This window comes from Haliotis rubra, unplaced genomic scaffold (genome assembly GCF_003918875.1).
Source record: "Haliotis rubra isolate DU_JTF1 unplaced genomic scaffold, ASM391887v1 Scf29, whole genome shotgun sequence".
Classification (NCBI taxonomy): Eukaryota; Metazoa; Mollusca; class Gastropoda; order Lepetellida; family Haliotidae; genus Haliotis; species Haliotis rubra.
In genome coordinates, this window is record NW_025766957.1 from 1,137,377 (window position 1) to 1,156,566 (window position 19,190).

The 19,190-nt window shown below is 40.9% G+C and overlaps 1 protein-coding gene across 1 annotated transcript in view; it reads left to right on the forward strand.

Annotated features, from left to right (window-relative positions):
- Window positions 1–11,971, forward strand: part of LOC124281785 (RNA polymerase-associated protein CTR9 homolog) — a 48,422-nt gene extending 36,451 nt beyond the window's left edge. Inside the window, 9 exon segments of the mRNA XM_046717762.1 lie at window positions 1,678–1,826; window positions 3,015–3,131; window positions 5,260–5,405; window positions 5,898–5,969; window positions 6,981–7,116; window positions 7,619–7,750; window positions 8,515–8,663; window positions 9,185–9,427; window positions 10,129–11,971. Coding sequence (XP_046573718.1) covers window positions 1,678–1,826; window positions 3,015–3,131; window positions 5,260–5,405; window positions 5,898–5,969; window positions 6,981–7,116; window positions 7,619–7,750; window positions 8,515–8,663; window positions 9,185–9,427; window positions 10,129–10,714 — 1,730 coding nt within the window. The 3' untranslated portion in view covers window positions 10,715–11,971.
- The last annotated feature ends 7,219 nt before the right edge of the window (window positions 11,972–19,190 follow it).

Consider the following 19,190-nt stretch of genomic DNA (forward strand, 5'->3'; position numbering starts at 1 on the left):
TTCAGTCTGGCCTAGTACAAGCAGCCGCACATACACACGCATGCACGTCGTCATATGACAGGGAGTGTTTTATGTTTCAGTCTGTGGGTTAGCGACATTGTAACAGTGAGTGTTTTATGTTTCAGACTGTGGGTTAGCGACATTGTAACAAGGAGTGTTTTATGTTTCAGGCTGTTTGTTAGCGACATTGTAACAGGGCTAGTGTTTTATGTTTCAGACTGTGGGTAAGCGACATTGTAACAAGGAGTGTTTTATGTTTCAGGCTGTTTGTTAGCGACATTGTAACAGGGCTAGTGTTTTATGTTTCAGACTGTGGGTTAGCGACATTGTAACAAGGAGTGTTTTATGTTTCAGACTGTGGGTTAGCGACATTGTAACAAGGAGTGTTTTATGTTTCAGACTGTGGGTTAGCGACATTGTAACAGGGAGTGTTTTATGTTTCAGACTGTGGGTTAGCGACATTGTAACAAGGAGTGTTTTATGTTTCAGGCTGTTTGTTAGCGACATTGTAACAGGGCTAGTGTTTTATGTTTCAGACTGTGGGTTAGCGACATTGTAACAGGGAGTGTTTTATGTTTCAGACTGTGGGTTAGCGACATTGTAACAAGGAGTGTTTTATGTTTCAGACTGTGGGTTAGCGACATTGTAACAGGGAGTGTTTTAAGTTTCAGACTGTGGGTTAGCGACATTGTAACAGGGCTAGTGTTTTATGTTTCAGACTGTGGGTTAGCGACATTGTAACAAGGAGTGTTTTATGTTTCAGACTGTGGGTTAGCGACATTGTAACAGGGAGTGTTTTATGTTTCAGACTGTGGGTTAGCGACATTGTAACAGGGCTAGTGTTTTATGTTTCAGACTGTGGGTTAGCGACATTGTAACAAGGAGTGTTTTATGTTTCAGACTGTGGGTTAGCGACATTGTAACAGGGCTAGTGTTTTATGTTTCAGACTGTGGGTAAGCGACATTGTAACAAGGAGTGTTTTATGTTTCAGGCTGTTTGTTAGCGACATTGTAACAGGGCTAGTGTTTTATGTTTCAGACTGTGGGTTAGCGACATTGTAACAAGGAGTGTTTTATGTTTCAGACTGTGGGTTAGCGACATTGTGTAACAAGGAGTGTTTTATGTTTCAGACTGTGGGTTAGCGACATTGTAACAGGGAGTGTTTTATGTTTCAGACTGTGGGTTAGCGACATTGTAACAAGGAGTGTTTTATGTTTCAGGCTGTTTGTTAGCGACATTGTAACAGGGCTAGTGTTTTATGTTTCAGACTGTGGGTTAGCGACATTGTAACAGGGAGTGTTTTATGTTTCAGACTGTGGGTTAGCGACATTGTAACAAGGAGTGTTTTATGTTTCAGACTGTGGGTTAGCGACATTGTAACAGGGAGTGTTTTAAGTTTCAGACTGTGGGTTAGCGACATTGTAACAGGGCTAGTGTTTTATGTTTCAGACTGTGGGTTAGCGACATTGTAACAAGGAGTGTTTTATGTTTCAGACTGTGGGTTAGCGACATTGTAACAGGGAGTGTTTTATGTTTCAGACTGTGGGTTAGCGACATTGTAACAGGGGTAGTGTTTTATGTTTCAGACTGTGGGTTAGCGACATTGTAACAAGGAGTGTTTTATGTTTCAGACTGTGGGTTAGCGACATTGTAACAGGGAGTGTTTTATGTTTCAGGTTGTGTGCTGGCACACAAGGGTTGTATCAATGAGTCTAGGGACGTGTTCGCCCAGGTCCGCGAGGCCACAGCCGACTTCTGCGATGTATGGCTCAACATCGCTCACATCTACGTGGAACAGAAGCAGTATGTTGCAGCTGTGCAGATGGTGAGGATAAACTGAAATAGTGAAATTCATGTGAAAAATACAGTGTCCCTATCTTTCTTTAAGAAAGTGCTCTCCATTGTATCTTGACATATTGCATTTTTAGTCATCTCAGAATTAATTATTAGGCACCACTGTTTGTCATGCACATTTGTATATCTGAGGGATTTATCTATGATTCTAAATTAAGTGCCATTGTTATGCAAATTTGATAAAATTGTTTTTCTAATTGTCATTTTATTAGCATGATTAGGATGTATATTCTTTTATTCAGAGGTATTAAACACACTATATTAACATTGCATTCAATGAAGTATAGTAAAACTATAGTAAAACATGCCCTTTTATCATGGTTAAATACATGTTAATTCTCAAATGCTGTACATTAGTTAAACTATATGAACCTGCCTCAGGAATGGTCATGTCAGCTCTCTCTGTATCAAAAGCCACATTGGAATTATATGCTGTGGTGCTGTGTGGTCCTGTGCATAGAGTTCAGGTCACAAATCAGTTGAAGTTAAGCAACGGTGGGTGCGGAGGGCTCTCGGTGTTTGGCAGCTTGACTCCTGAGAGTTTCTAGGACTTCAGTCCTGCCCCACAACGAAGCACATGTGATACATGTCATCTCACCTTAGTTTGTTCAAAATTGCCTCTGTTCACCCAGCAGAAAATGGGTACCCGGTGAGATAGGTCATATGACTGTTAAACTTCTAGGCAGCTTGGGTTATCTGGGGTAATAATGTATTAGCGCCTGAAGCATGTTTACGAGCGTGGATATGTGCACATTGTAAATATGCACTATTATTACAGCTGGCTCACTTATACATGTTGTTAAGGGACTGTTCACATGGCTAGGGATTGATGATAACTTTAAGGGAGTTGGGGGTGGGGGTAGGTGGGTGATTTTGTACATGACATGCCGGGAGGGGGCACTTACTTAGTGCATAAATTTGGTGGGGTGTGGGGTGACATTCACATTGTACATGCTTCGCCATAAAAATCATCATCACCCCCCTAGTCATAAATTGTGTACGGTCCCTAATGTGAACTCATGTAATTTTACCATCTAATATGTATTATTGATTATATGATTTGGATTAAAAAAATGTTTTAAATTAACCATGAGTCCTGTGCCCAGATGAAATGCTTGAATGTACCATTTGTGTGCTGAAGTGTAACTGTTTGTTTCAGTACGAGAATGCACTGAAGAAGTTCTTCAAACACCACAATGTAGAAGTGATGGTGTACCTAGCTCGAGCCTACTTCAAGTGTGGAAAACTGGCAGAATGTAAACAGGTGCTCTTGAAGGTAAGATTGTATATCAGTGATCGACTGGTCTCAGTATCTTCCTTTCCGCCTTCAGGTCCTTTTAGCAAAAAAAAAAATTAATAATGCTCGAATATCAAAGGTACAGCATGTGACCCGTGAAGACCCGGGTTAGAGTTGGTCTTCAGTAACCCATGCTTGTCGTAAGAGGCGACTAACGGGATCAGGTGGACAGGCTTGCTTACTTGGTTGACACATGTCATCGTATCCCATTTGCTTTGATCGATGCTCATATGCTCATGTTGTTGATCACTGGATTGTCTGGACCAGACTCGATTATTTACAGACCGCCGCCATTTACCTGGAATATTGCTGAGTGCGGCTTTATGCAACAACCAATTTCATCAGCATGCAGTTAACTGTGCAGAGTTTTGTCCCTTGGGCATGCAAGAAACCCAACATTTTGAGATTGAATGATTAGCTTTGCACATATTATGCTTCCAGGTTTAAAAGCTTACATGCAACTCAAAACACAACTTTGCAGATTCTGATACATTTCGGTATGGACTTACAGTAACACTTTAAAAAAGAAATGCAAATTCAACTTATAAAGTTAAAAAATAACACGATGAAAACAATCCCGCAAAACCGGAGTTCAAACGATTCAGTGAAAAAAAACCCAGCTGGGGTGAAAACAGCTGTGCTGAGCTGCGCACATAGTGCATGCGCAGTGAATAGGTTCGTGCGGCTTGAACCGGGATGCCTATACACACACAAAGAACCCTGAGAGTATCAGCAAAAGAACCAGCCAAGGAAAGCCTTCGTTTCACTTAAGTGCATGCCCACCCGCTCTGACTGGGTTCGGTATCCTGGGTGCTTCGTTTCGAGGGTAGTAAACCCAAGTACAAAATATCGCACTTTTGATTTGTGATTGTACGCTTATAATTTTGTTTATTTGGTTTTTCATAATCAGCGATGTATATTACATGTCATAAATAAATGACAATTGGGTTTTAGTTATGTTTATTTTGTTGGTTGAATCTAAGCTTTAAGCATTGTGCTTGTGGGTCTGAGACCGACATCTCTTCAGGCTTTCCTACCACATCAAACCAACACTTAAAGTCTTTGTTGAATTACTACTCGAATTGCCAGACTCCTAGTCCCACATGGTCTTGTCCACTGTTGTTTCAGATACTGTACAACTGGCCTTATGGATTAACTGACCTATTGGCTAACTCATCAACTTATTAAAGATAGATTTGATGTTTTTATGGTATACACAGTTAGAGGATGTAGCTGAGCAGCTGGACTTTTTTTTCTCAAAGTGTACTTTAAACGAATAGGGCCGGCGGGGTAGCCTAGTTGTTAAAGCGTTCGCTCGTCACGCAATGTGTGAAGCCCATTTCTGGTGTCCCCAGCCGTGATGTTACTAGAATATTGCCAAAAGCGGCGTAAAACGAAACTCACTCACTCACTCGCTTTAAACGAATATACTAGTATGTACATAGTGCATGTCATGGGATATTGGGTTGAGCTTCGTCCGCCCATCCATCCGAGATGATGGGGACAGATTTTCCCGAAGACTGTTACAGATAGGGAAACCAAATTTGGTATGAGTTTTCAGGACATGGATAACTTGGTGGAGTTGGAAAACGGAAACTGTGTTACAATTTGTTACAGAGTTATGGCCCTTGTTAAGAGTTTTTTTACTTAGTGTATGGTATCTCCAATGGGGACAGATTTTCTCAGAAACCGTTTTAAATAGGGAAACCAAATTTGGTATGTGTTTTGAGGACATGAATGTCGTTGTGGAGTTCAAAAACAGGAACCAAATAGGAACAGAACACTGTGGCAGGGGATATTGATGACCATGTTTTCTTGTTTAGCTTATTTCGTGATCTACCTGCACAGGATTGACTGTCCCAGATTTGAGTAGTGCCAACCTGATATAGCAAGAAAATTGTGAGGAGTTGTTATAAAACATCTCACTGGCACCTAGATGACAGCATTTTAGGTTAAGAGTATATTCTTAATACTAAGAGAGTCATTGTCTGTGAATCTGTTCATTGTTTGTTGCATGTTCAGCTGCAGATGTATATCTGTAGTAAATCGGCTAAACATCATTTCACACTCTTCTGTAATGCTGACAACTCTGTGTTTGTGTGTTCAGGCCCGCCATGTGGCTCCCCACGACACCGTTCTACTGTTTAACATCTCGCTGGTGCAGCAGAGGCTGGCAACACAGATCCTTAAGGATGAGAAGAGCAACCTCAAGACTGTCCTCAGTGCTGTCCGTGACCTTGAGCTGGCTCACAGGTGAGTCTGTAAACTCCAAACCTGGTCCCAAGTGACAAGATGCAACAAGAATGGTTAGTCGGCCAGACTTGGTTGACGTGAGATGTTGCTTGTCTCGTCCAGAATCTGTTATCTACTGTCCTTATAATGGCTAGCGGAATCAGATAGCTGGAGTACTGCCGACAACAAACAAACCAGAGAACTGTTTTCAACTCTTGGTTCAATGTGGAAATTGCCATGGTTCAGAAAAATACAAATTATCGGTACGATGTTGGGTAAAGAGCTGTCTCCATTGGCTCTTCCAATATCGACGTTACTGAGTCTATTACAGATTCTCTTTCACTTCCAGTTTGATCCTGCTTCTGATTGACCTTGTGTAGAACTTCTCTTGAGATGCATGCTCAGTGTCAGTGGAGACGTAGTAGATCAGACAGGCAGGTTTCGTGACGTGGTTGATGTCATGTCTTTGTACAAAAGTGACTGTCACTGACCCATGAAATCTTTTACTCGCAGGTATTTCAGCTACTTGGGGCAGTTTGGAGACAGGATGAAGTTTGATCTGAACCAGGCTGCAGCTGAAGCAAGGTGAGTCAAGATGGTTACAGAGGTCGGACAAAGATTATCCCCCTTGAGGTAGCGACCCAGGTTTACCTGTCAGGGAAATGTGTGAGTGAGTGAGTTTGGTTTTACGTCACTTTTAGCAATATTCCAGCAACATCACAGGCGGGGGACACCAGAAATGGGCTTCACACATTGTACCCATGTGGGGAATCAAACCCGGTTCTTTGGCGAAGGGAAATGTGATCAGGGTGCTGTTGTACAAAGCCACCTTAGAGTATGACTGTCTTAGGTCTATGTTAATGTGTGGGAGTTACGATCACCTTAAAGCTAAGATAGCTTTGTAATGCGTCACCCAGACCCTAATGATCCCTGGGGTATTCTGGGTAGAAAAGGTTCCTAGGTGCTGTTGTACAAAACAACCTTAACGCTAAGACTACCATGAGTCTATCCTAAGGTATGGGAGTTACGGTCACCTTAGCACTAAGACTACCATGAGTCTATCCTAAGGTATGGGAGTTACGGTCACCTCAGCGCTAAGATCGTTTTGTACAACGGGACCCTGGCCACCTCATCTTAGACGACTGTATGCAGTGTATTGGAAGGCGATGTGACTTGGTTTATTTTTGTGTCATTGCACCCTTCTGTGTGGAACGTCAATCACTGGTTTGTGTGTCCAGTTTATTTACAGGTTGCTGTGTTACCCCAGGAATATTGGGGTTAGCTTTAACCAAACACAACCTTTTCTTGGCTACTTTTACATTGAATTGAATTTTGTGGGGTTATTATGCAGGACATGCTTTTAATTACTTCTCAGGACAGAAATATTGTCTTTGACATTACCTTTTCTGAGGTGGTTTCCCAATTGCGTAGATCAATGCTCATGCTGTTGATCACTGGATAGTCTGGTCCAGACTTAATTATTTACAGACCGCCACCATATAGCTGGAATATTTCTGAGTGGGGCATAAAACACCCACTCACTCAAATATATATATTGATCTTGCAATATTTAAAGTTTGTGTCTGATGTTTCCAGACAATGCTCTGATCTGCTGAGTCAGGCTCAGTATCATGTGGCTCGAGCAAGGAAGATAGACGAGGAAGAAAGAGACTTGAGGAAGAAGCAGGAGGAAGAGCGAGAGGCCCTCAGACTCCGACAGAGGCAGGAGGAGGTATGTCCACAACTGTTTAAGGCCTGGCAGCTGTAGGGTTATGAACACTGAAATAAAAGAAATTGCTAAGCGGTCTTCAGGACTGACAGACTGTTGAAGCTGCAGACCCTGACTAAACTCTTCCGGATCTTTGACATGTAAATTTAACTCAGGCCATAAGGGACCTGTACAAATACGAAACCATGAGCCCGATATGAAATTTGTGTGCAGGCACATATTTTGAAAACTGGTTTGACACTTGCAGATTTTATTATGCTTCTTTTTGGGCCCAGTGTCACCCTGTTAGTCAAGACAACATAAGTCCCAAGCTTTAATCATATAAACTATGTGTTATAAACAGTGATAAATAGGATGTTCAGCTGTACACATTGTAAATCAAGAAGTTTGTTCAGCTGGATTATTTCACTTGGATTTGTTCCGTTTCCATGCTAAAAGAAATTGATTGTTATTTCTATGATGTTTCATTTTTACATGTTGACCAACCCTCGTTGTGGTGTTACAGGATGAGAAGCAGCGTATGCGTGAGGAGGTGGAGCGCCGTCTGTTTGAACAGAGAGCTGTGTTTGTGGAGAAGGCCAAGAAGATTGCTGCAGAGCCAGAGATGGAAGAGAAACCAAAGAAAGGTGGAGGCAGGGTAGGTAACTCTGGATGTCTTCACTACTTGACACAGTATAGTAGTTTGAGTGTGGGGTTAAACAGCTCATTTTCTGCTTGTACAATTAATGATATGATGTTGTGTTGTTCATGAAATCAAGAACTTTGTGAAATGTTAAACATGTCAAAATTTATGATGGTGAGAGTTCCTAGATTTAAATTATTTGACAAGAACACTGTTAGGAACCATGTTGAATCCATATTGACAAGGTTTCATGATACTGCCTCTTTTCTTTGCTAGTTTGTTGTTAAAGATGAACATACTTCGTGAGTTTAGTTTTACGCTGCACCACATTCCAGCTTTATGGCGGCGGTCTGTAAATAATCAGTCTCTTAATCCAGTGATCAACAGCATGAGCATCGATCTATGCAATTGGGATACGATGACATGTTCCAACAAGTCAGCGAGCTTGACCATCTGATCCCATAAGTTGCCTCTTACGACAAGCATGGGTTACTGAAGGTTCTAACCAGGATCTTCATGGGTCACATTCTTTGTTTGTCTGAGCCATACCCCTCATCTAGGTGGTAAATGCCTGCCTTAGTAAACAGTGTTAATGTTATGCATGAAAGTCAAGGGGTCCTCATTCTGGCTGGTCATTATGGGAAGATAGTGGGTGAGCCATCTTGATTGGCCTTACAACCTCCCCATTTCATGTAACATATTTGACAACCCCCAGTCGCTATGATAAATGACCCAACCTTCATGTTCATATTTTAAAAAATATCTTCTCTGCTGTCTAGAAATCCAAGAGGAATTATGATGGCGACATCATCTCGGATGGAAGTGAGGATGAAATGCCCCGCAAGAGGAAGAAGAAGCGACATGCTAGCAGTGGCTCAGAGGGAGAAGAGGACCAGGAGAATAGGAGGAAGAAGAAGAACAAGAGACGGTGAGGAAAAGCTTATGATTTCATTGTCAAGTATACAGTCCTGCGTTTGGCTTAAAAAGAACACAGTGGGATCTTCAGCCTAGCCGTTATTAAGGATGGTGATGTATTTTGTCTTTATGACTAGGCATGACAGTGTTCTGTGATGCCTCATCTGTTTGGAGAACAAGCAACTTTTATGAAATGGGTAGCTGATGCTTGTGGTCGGAATTGAGTGTGGCGCTGATACCTCTTGCTTTAAGTAGCAGGCAAGGAGATATCGTGGATACGTCATGCTTGTTGTAAGAGCCACACACAGTGGTATAGTTTATGCCTTATGTCATCTGTAAGAACCACTGTGATACAGGGAATATCTCAAGCTTCTTTTAAGAGACACATTGGTATTGCTGATACCTCATGTCAGCTGTCAGAGCCATTCTAGGATATAGCTTTTATCTCATACTTGTTTAAAGAGACAGACTCATTGGTACAACTGATATGTTTTAAAAGCCATTTGTTAAATGTCAACATTCTGTCTCTTTCAGATCCAAACACAACAGAGACTCTGATGATTCTGGAGATGAAGGCGGGAAGAAGGAACGCAAACCACGGAAGAGGAAGCAGAGGGAGCCCAAGGAATCCAAGAGGAGGGACAAGAAGAAGAAAGTTGATGAAGATGAAGACGGTTTGACAGCCAAGCAGAGGAAGAAGATCGTTTCTAAGGCCATAATCTCGTCCAGTGAGGGCTCTGATTCTGAAGGGGGCAAGAAACTCCAGATTGATGACAGGTCAGTTGATATGATATAATACCTGAGTATAATCGGATGTGAGTATATTCAAAGTCTATAGATGAGTTAAAAACTCAAGCAGACTCATGTTCACAATTTGCATAACACTTCATATGTTAAAATTATTATATACTTCTCTGACTGTCTGAATACAAACCTATATCCAGGAAATCTTTAATAATGTTGAGGAAATGATTAGCTTTCATACTCAATGAAGTATTTCATAAGTTATTGAGCGTCACTGGAAATTGCAGGATGTCATCACAGAATAGTGTAGTAATGTCTTTTGCTGTTTTCAAAGAAAGCATGTAAACATTGTCAACATTAATGACCATTAAGATCTTTAAGCTCATGTTAAAGAACAGGAAATTTAAATTGAATCACGTACTCATTATAGAAAACCAATATCAGTATATGTGGTATTAAAACTAAAGCATAGTTTATATATCTGATGAAATGATCAAATACTATGCAGACAGGAAGCTACATTTCATTTTCCTGTACAATAATCTCAGGTAAACAGGTTAAATCTGACTTTTATGTAATGCTTAGTAATTGGAACGATAAGCACCTGAGCCACTGAAATTATTCTGTTTACATTATTTCACTGTGACGAAAACATCGTGCTGTGAACTATTCTGAAAGAAAAATGAGATATCTTTTTCTGAAACAATCTTATCATATTCTTTTCCGTTTGACAGTGGTAGTGGCAGTGGTGAGGGTGGTGGTGGAAAGAGAAGACGCATTCTCTCTGACAGTGACAGTGGTGGAGGAGGCAAGTCAGGGTCTGGCTCAGATAGGTCCAGGTCCAGATCAAAGTCTGGCTCAAGGTCAAGGTCAAGGTCAGGCTCTGGATCAAAATCACGATCACGGTCCCGTTCTGGTTCCAGATCCGGTTCTGGTTCACGATCAAGATCACGTTCTCGCTCTAGGTCTGGGTCACGGTCACGGTCGGGATCTCGATCTCGTTCAGGATCTCGATCTCGATCGGGATCCAGGTCACGATCAGGATCTAGGTCACGATCTAGGTCTCGATCTGGCTCAAGATCTAGATCTGGTTCAAGGTCACGTTCACGATCAAAATCTGGATCTAGGTCACGATCTGGATCAAGATCAAGATCAGGCTCCAGGTCACGTTCAAGATCAAGATCAAAGTCAAGGTCACGATCACGATCAAGATCAAGATCTGGCTCAAGGTCTCGTTCAGGATCAGAGAAGGGTTCAAAAAGAGGAAGTGGTGATGAAGGCAGTGCCAAGTCTGGGGGAGAGTCTGGGAATGAATCCTGAGGTAACAAGACTAGACTAGCACTGGCAATAAGTGCAGTTGAGAAGAAAAAATGTTTGCGCCATCACAAATCACGTTGTACAGAGATAAACAATAATTTCTATTGGACATTTCACCACATCATATTTGCTTTTATGTTTTGATAACATTGGTTTTCAGTGACAATAACATAATGTGTATTCACATATAACTGCTAAAAGGGTTTGATGCAAGTTAATGATGAAAATCTTCAGTGAATATCACATACTGAATGGTCATATCCCTATTTGTGTGAAAGTGGAAATTATAATGAATTAACAATAAAGATGGCGGGCTGATGAAAGTAAACATATTTTTTCAGTATGGACAACTACAAATACATTTTGCTAATATGTATAATAGCAATGATAGGATGTATGTACTATCATCATCATCTCTTTTCATTTTGTAAATAGTTACCCAGAAATATCAGGTATCTCAATTATGGTCAGATGGTTTAACAGTGCCATGTATGGATACTAATGGAGAACAGGTGTAATACTTTGTATTCTTCTCTACACAGCATGGTTCAGGGGTAGGACATAGTCCCCAGAAACTTGTGTGTTGTAAGATGTCTGCTAAATCAGTTTGTCACGAACTCACCTGGTTCATTATGTGTGATCGTATCCTGATTCATTGAAACTTTCTCTTGCTATCAACAGCTTGCATGTTGACCCAGAGATGATTGGTAACAGATTGCCGTGATATGTGACCCAGAGATGATTGGTTACAGGTTGTAATGATATGATGTTGACAAAATACAATGCTGTACACAAGGCCATTCCAAGTGCAGTTCTGTTATGAATAACTCATACTTTAATCTTTGTGTGAATGAAATTTCATTTAAAAGTAACATTTGTGATCGAAGCATTGAGGTAATTCTGGACAAGCCTGGTAAAATGTTGACCTCCCAGTGGTGTGTTTGTAAGCTGAAGGGTGGTGATGATGTATGTCTTAAGACAACCACAGACTGAGATAACAGCAAGGGTCCGGTATGGTAGGTACTGGTGTGCTTGTGGATGAAGCCATGAGTATAGGTTTGATTCATCTTTGGTACATGACTGAAGCCGATCTTATGTCACTTCCATCCCATAGTTGTGAAGACCCAACTCACCAACTTCATGTACATCTATCCAGTCAACTGGGTACAAGCATACTTGATTTTGATATCTGACCTGTTTAATTTGTACCTGTTGATAAATTTGCCGTACGTTTTCATTTCAATAAACATTGGTCTACAACTGTTTGTCTTTGTCCTGTTTGTTCTGATATCTTTCATCACAGCTTGTTGAAGTCAAATTACAGCTGGTTCTTCTGTGAATTGGTAAGTGAGCTATTCAGTGTATATTTTGGTGATTGGTTGATTGGTTTGTTGTTTAACGCCACACTCAGCAATATTCCCGGTATATGGCGTCAGTCTGTAAAAATAGAGTCTGGACCAGACAACCCAGTGATCACCATCATGAGCATCAACCTACGCAATTGGAATAAGATGACATGTGTCAACCAAGTCAGCGAGCCTGACCACCGATCCCTTAGTAGCCTCTTACAACAAGCATGGGTTAATGAAGATCAATTCTAACCCGAATCTTCACAGGGCAGTTCTGGTGATAAAACAGCTGGTCATGACCTGTGCATATATAAAGCCATCATTTACCACACTTGTGTTTCAGGTTTGACGAGACTGCTTGTCTGGTTCAAGGATGGAAACAGAAGGATCGGGTAACATGGCGTGTATGTGATGAAACAAAAACGTTTATTTGTAACCTGAGAACGTTGTACAATCAATATCTGGTGTAACCTCTAGGTGCTTGGATACCTGCCTGTACCTTACGTCGCCCGCCCCACGTCAGTCACCGTATCCGGTGCAGAGGAAACTGTCGCCATTCTTGGTGCAAAGCTGCTTTCAACTCACGCAGATTTTGAACAGGTGGTACTCTTGTTTGTATCCGTCGCCCGTTAAGTCCCAAATGTGCTTGAAGGGGTTCAGGCGTGGACTCGGGGTCACGGTGGTGGTGGTGGTGGAATTGGGTTTAACGTCGTGCTTGAGAATATTTGGCTCATATGACGACGTGCATGCGTGTGTATGTGTATGTGCGGCTGTTTGTACTAGCCCAGACTGAAGCTGGTTTTATAGTGCTAGCCCACTGAGATACCATGCCGCAGTGAAGCATGAATACCCCACTCAGACACATTATACTGACTCCGAGCCGACCAGTCCTTGTTGTACCCATTAATGCCGAGCGCCAGGCAGGGACCAACAAGTACCATATTTTAACGTCTTTTGGTATGACCCGGTCGGGGATCGAACCCGCGACCTTCCGCACTCCGGGCGGACGCTCTAACCACTACACCACGGAGGCGGTCGGCGGGTCACGCAAAGACGAGTGACTGCATCATTCTGAATAAAAGCTGTCACTGCACGAAAACGTCGTGGTCAAGAGTTGTCATCCATAAATACAGGTCTTGTAGCAAGAGGATGATTATTGAAATGTAGGACAACAACTGAATCCAGCTTTTCCTGGATCACTCGTCAAATTCCCACGTCCAAGTCAAGTTTACAGTCATGAGAAACATCCCTACACCATGCCGGAACCTCCACCAATGCCAGTTGATTGAATATTTTCCGCTGCAAATGATGTATTTCTCAAGCATCAATCCGTTACATGAAGAAGAAATCGGCTTTCATCAGACCAATGTGTTCTTGACCAAGTCCATCCGATACCAGTGCAAGAACTGCACTACTTGTGAAACTTCGTAGGTTTGATTCTGGACATGCTCAACACTGTGTGTTTGGGAGACACTTTCCATCAAGTATACTTGCATTGTTTTCTTAAATGAATATCATCATAATACGTATCTTCATACACAAGCAATTTGAACACAGTTGTGTTAACGGTCAACATAGTTAGGGTTGCTTCACTTTTTTCAGGTGTATGATTTACTAACGAATGTGAGATCGCAAAGACAAGGAAATTCTGTTGTCTAAATACGTCAAAGCTAACGATAATCTAAATACAAACATTCGGTCTGAAAGGCAAATCCGACTTTAGTGTAAAGAGAAATGCTAACATTTCAACAATACCATCGCCCACGATATTGTACAACCCGTGATCATCCCGTGAACGTCTTCAGCAACCCATGCTTGTCGTAAGAGGCGACTAACGGGATCGGGTGGCCAGACTTGGTTGACACAAGTCATTGTATCTCAGATTCTGAATTGCTTGGATCGATGTTCATGCTTTTGCTCACTGGATTGTCTTGTCCAGATTCGATTATTTACAGACCGCCACCATATAGCTGGGATATTGCTGGGTGCGGCGTAAAACCTAATTCACCCACTCACCCCATCGCCCACGATATTCTCAAAGGAGTGGCAGAAATGATCATGAGAAGTATCGTTTAAACTAAAACGATATTGCACAACCGAAATGACAAAGATGAACTGTTGTTGTCAATAATACTGTCACCAAGTTTAGAAATGCTACAGATCTATTAATTAAACAAGGGCGGTAATTACAACATTATTTTTCATGTTCATAGAGTGGGAATCGTCTACACCAACTGTCAACACAATCCAAGATCCACCGCCAAGGTAAGTCGTCCTGTGCCGCCAATGCAATGTCCTCAGGATAAAGTTATGTACCCAACGTGATTGCGTGCAATCCAATACCACAGTTGAGCCTTTGATTTTTTCAGCGAAATCGTTAATGTCTATACAGAAGGATGGCGGAGACAATAGACACCCCTGTCTGACGCCGGATATAACGCCGAGCACACTGGTAGAGGTGAGGTGAAATGGGTTTAACGTCGTACTTATATTTCGCTCTTATGGCAACGTGCATGCGTGTGTGTGTGGCTGCTTGTACTAGCCCAGACTTAAGCTGGTTATATAGTGCTAGCTCACTGAGATATCATGCCGCAGTTAACCATGAATACCCCACTCATTATTCTGACTCCGTGCCGAACAGTCCTTGTTGTACCCATTAATACCGAGCGCCAGGCAGGGACCAACAAGTACCATATTTTAACGTCTTTTGGCATGACGCGGGATCGAACCCGCGATCCTCCACTGCCCGGGCGGACGCTCTAACCACTACACCACAGAGGCGGTGTGCAAACTGGTAAAGCGATCGTTAACACTTGCCTTTGAATTTCCATACATGATAAATGTGGTAATGCTGTAAGATTAATACATAACTTGATGTAATATTCACCCATACAATGAACAAGAAAAGTGTTTCGGGTTTAACATCGCATTGATCACTGGATTGTCTGTTCCAGACTCAATTATTTACAGACCGCCGCCATATAGCTGAAGTAATGCTGAGTGCGGCTTAAAACTAAACTCACTAACACTCGTTCATTTACAGAAGGCCTAAATTAATTTGATGTCTATCTCGGAAAAAGAATGGGTTTTTACAAAGAATTTAATTTTTTTTATTTCATGACCAAATCCAACCACGTTTGTTAAATGGATCAGAAATATAGAGGGTCCTGCGTTACGATTGTTTCGAAAAGCTGTATCTTTTAGCCTGTAACACATGCTTAATGGTTGGTCAATCAACACCCACTTAGATGGTTTGTGTCGAGTGCGGCATATACCCGTTATACCTTAATTCCCAAATTAGATGCTTGAAATATTGTTTGAAATATTCACGGCGGGGAACACCAGAAATGGGCTTCAAACATTGCACCCATGTTGATTCGAACGTAGGTCATCACCATCACGAGCAGACGCGTTAACCACAAGGCTACCCCACTGCCCCTATAATATGCTTGTACGTGTAGATGACATTAGTAAAGTGGAGTCTAACATGGACATTGCACATAAGAAAGCTGTTCTTTTCTCATGGCTACGGCTTTGTATGGTCAACCGAAACACTTCGTGATGTTAAACAATTTTTGAAAGTATTTCAAGAAGAATCTATAAATATATTTTACCAAAGAAAGGTATTCCATTCTAGAAAATAGTTAAAGATGCGATTTGTATGAAACTTCTAAGAGTCGTCTTCAACCAGACAAATACTTTTCTATTTACTAACATAAACAAATCATAATCCTAATTATTCAGTTTAGGGTTGGATTGTTACATCTCAAGATAAATGAAGAAAGAAAAACTGATGACGGAACATGTTCCCCAAAAACCCTGTGTTCCTCGACAGACACGTCGTGTGTCTCTAAGAGGTACTACCCATTTAGCACCACATATGTGAAGCCCATTTCTTGTGTCCCCTTACGCCGTGATATTGCTGGAATATTGCTGAAAGTGGCGTAAAATGTACCAAAATGTTAAAAAGCTTGTGTGTCGTTGAGAGATGGTTACACACCGTTTTTGATTGTTTATCAGGAGTTCGTCAGGGATGCCAGTTATCTCCTTTCTCTTTTCCTTCTTTGTCAACGATATTGTTGATTGTCTATCTGCTGATGGTCAGAGGGTATCAATCTAGACTTAGTTGAGCTGTTCATCCTATTGTTTGCTGATGATATTGCGCTTTTGACTTTACAGTTATAGGTCTGCAAAGAGGCTAGACAAGCTAGTTTCGTATTGCAACAAGTGGAAATTGAAAATAAATCTTGATAAAAGTAAAGTTATTGTATTCAGGAAGGCTGGTCGACTAAGACATTATGAAAAGTTCCATTTGAATGGACAGTTGCTTGAAATTGTCGCATCATATAAATACTTGGGTGTTCACTTCTCTTCCTCTGGATCATGGTATATTACACAGAAAACTTTGGCTGAACAAGCATGGAAGGTGTTGAATATTTTCAAATCATCGGTTAAGAATTTTATAATCTACCAATTAATGTTTTGCTCCACATATTTGATGTCAAGGTTTTGCCATTGTTACTATACGGAAGTGAAGTCTGGGGTTTCCACCCGTCGCCATCTGTATTGAATGTACACGATAGGTTCTGTAAACAGGTTTTGGGTCTCTCAAGATACACGCCAAATATTGCAGCTCGTGCTGAGATTGGTCGTCATTCATTAAAGGTAAATCAGTACATTAAGATTGTTAAATATTGGGTTCGCCTCCTGTCTCAAGTTGAGAATGTAATCTTAAATAAGGTATATGAGTATCAGTATTGTCTTGCTGAAAAAGGTATAGATTGTTGGGCTTTTAAGGTGAAATCTCTTTTGTACAGTTATGGTTTTGGCAATGTGTGGGCCAGTCAAAGTGTTGGAAATATCTCTACCTTCATATCATTATTTAAGCAAAGATGTATTGATATAGATAACCAGTTGTGGTCATCTCATGCATTATACTTGTTTCGAAATTGGATTTTTATCGCAGGCTCAAAGAAGGTATAGCTTTCGAATTCTATATCGATAGTGTTAGTGTAAAACAGTTTCGAATCTTCTTAAGTAGATTTCGTTGCTCAAACCACAATTTGATGATAGAGTACGGTAGACATTTAGGTCTTAAAAGGAAGATCGCCTGTGCCCGCTTTGTATCATACCTAACATAGAAAATGAATATCACTTTTGCCTGGAATGCCCTTTTTATGGGAAATTAAGAAATGATATCCTCCCTAAATATTATCACATATATCCATCTGAAGTGAAATTAGCCCAGTTGTTTACATCAAAGAATACTTATACTATAAATTGTCTTGCAAAATATCTATTCTTTGCCATGAAAAAACGAAATAAATTTCTTTCAGCCTTCGTACCCACAAATGTATAATTGTGCAGCTCTCATGATGTTGTACGGTGCTCCAATAATTGTATATTCTGTACACCTGATGTATAATGGGCCTGAGGCCCCTTTACTGAATAAAAAAACTCTCTCTCTCTCTCTGTATTCAAAAAGGTCCCAGTCATTACTGAACGGAAAGTTTTGAAGTCCCTGGTTTCCAGGGTAACGAGGGCCCTTTGTATTCCCCACCTATTTAACACTGCGTTCATCGATTCAAGGGTCACTACACACGTTGTGACTCAACAACATCTGTGTGGTGCTGGCAATCAATAAGGTATGATTTTGACGTAGTAACTAGGTTGGTGAAAGCATTTCTATACCACTTAATCGATCTGCCAGATATATCGGGGTGTCCGGAATCTAGAAACGCTGTACTCGGTTGACGACCAAGGGATCAATAGTTTTAACATGGATGCACATCGAACTGGTCCAGCCACCCTTTGGACCTGCCAGTTCGCACATGAGAGTTGCCATTATTGTTCAACCATATTTTTTCTGGATGTTCTGTCTTCGCAGATGCAATTGTAACTAACAAAATCAAATTAATAAAGGTTAAACAGGCATTAATTATGTTTTCACATGTCACTGTTGTGTAAGCCAAAATATAAAATATAAAACAGCAAAGCTTGATGATAGTATCTGCTATAGAATGTCACACGTGATTAATTTTAAAGCCAGTATATGCAATAAATGATCCTACACATCATTAGTTGAAGAATGTTGATACTTTTATGGATATACAACTTCTTTATTCTGAGAATATATCCGGTGTATTATATTATAGCAATTCATCCCATGATAAATTTGTCTCATTAATGTCAGCAACATATTTTGTTCCTATAAAGAAGATATCATTGTTCCTCAAAGGAAATGTATCATGTTATAAGTAGTCTTGCAATGTATATCAATATATCTTGCGCACTGTATTACTTGTAAGAAGTATGTATTGGAGCTGTTCTAGTCAAGGTAACTCTTAAGAGTGTACTATACATTTCGTTGTGCATCGCATAAATTAAATGTCCAGTTGCTACGTTTAAAACCGTTTGAAAGATCATAACCAACTGTTATGCTCGAAGTGTAATGACTGATCTGTTGAAGATGAATTTCGTTTCCTTCTGTTATGTCCTCATTATAAGACGTGGGGAGAACTCTTTGTACCACCATATTATTATAACAATTATTCATCCCATGATAAATTTGTCTCATAAATGTCAACAACACATTCTGTACTTATCAAGAAGATATCTTAGCACAATGGGCCATGATGCCTCAAATTCAAAAAATAAATTTGTCACTTGTCACATTATTAGCTATATTACTTGTACCAAGATTCTTACAAAATTGAATAACATCTAGGAGTGAGTGAGTTTAGTTTTACGCCGCTCTTAGCAACATTCCAGCCATATCACGGACACCAGAAATGGACTTGAGACATGTATCCATGTGGGGATTCGAACCCCACGTGACGAGCGAACGCTTTAACAATTAGGCTACCCCACCGCTGCTTAACGTCCATGAGAGTCGGTGTACTATAATGGCTTGTTGTGACAGCTAACACCACATTCGGGTAGGCAAGGGTTCTCTGTAACCTCTGTTGGTGGGGTGACTTAACCTAGAGTGTAATCTGACTCTGTAACCTGTGTTGGTGGGGCGACTTAACGTATAGTGTGATCTGACTCTGTAACCTCTGTTGGTGTGGCGACTTAACGTATAGTGTGATCTGACTCTGTAAGCTCTGTTGGTGGGGCGACTTAACGTA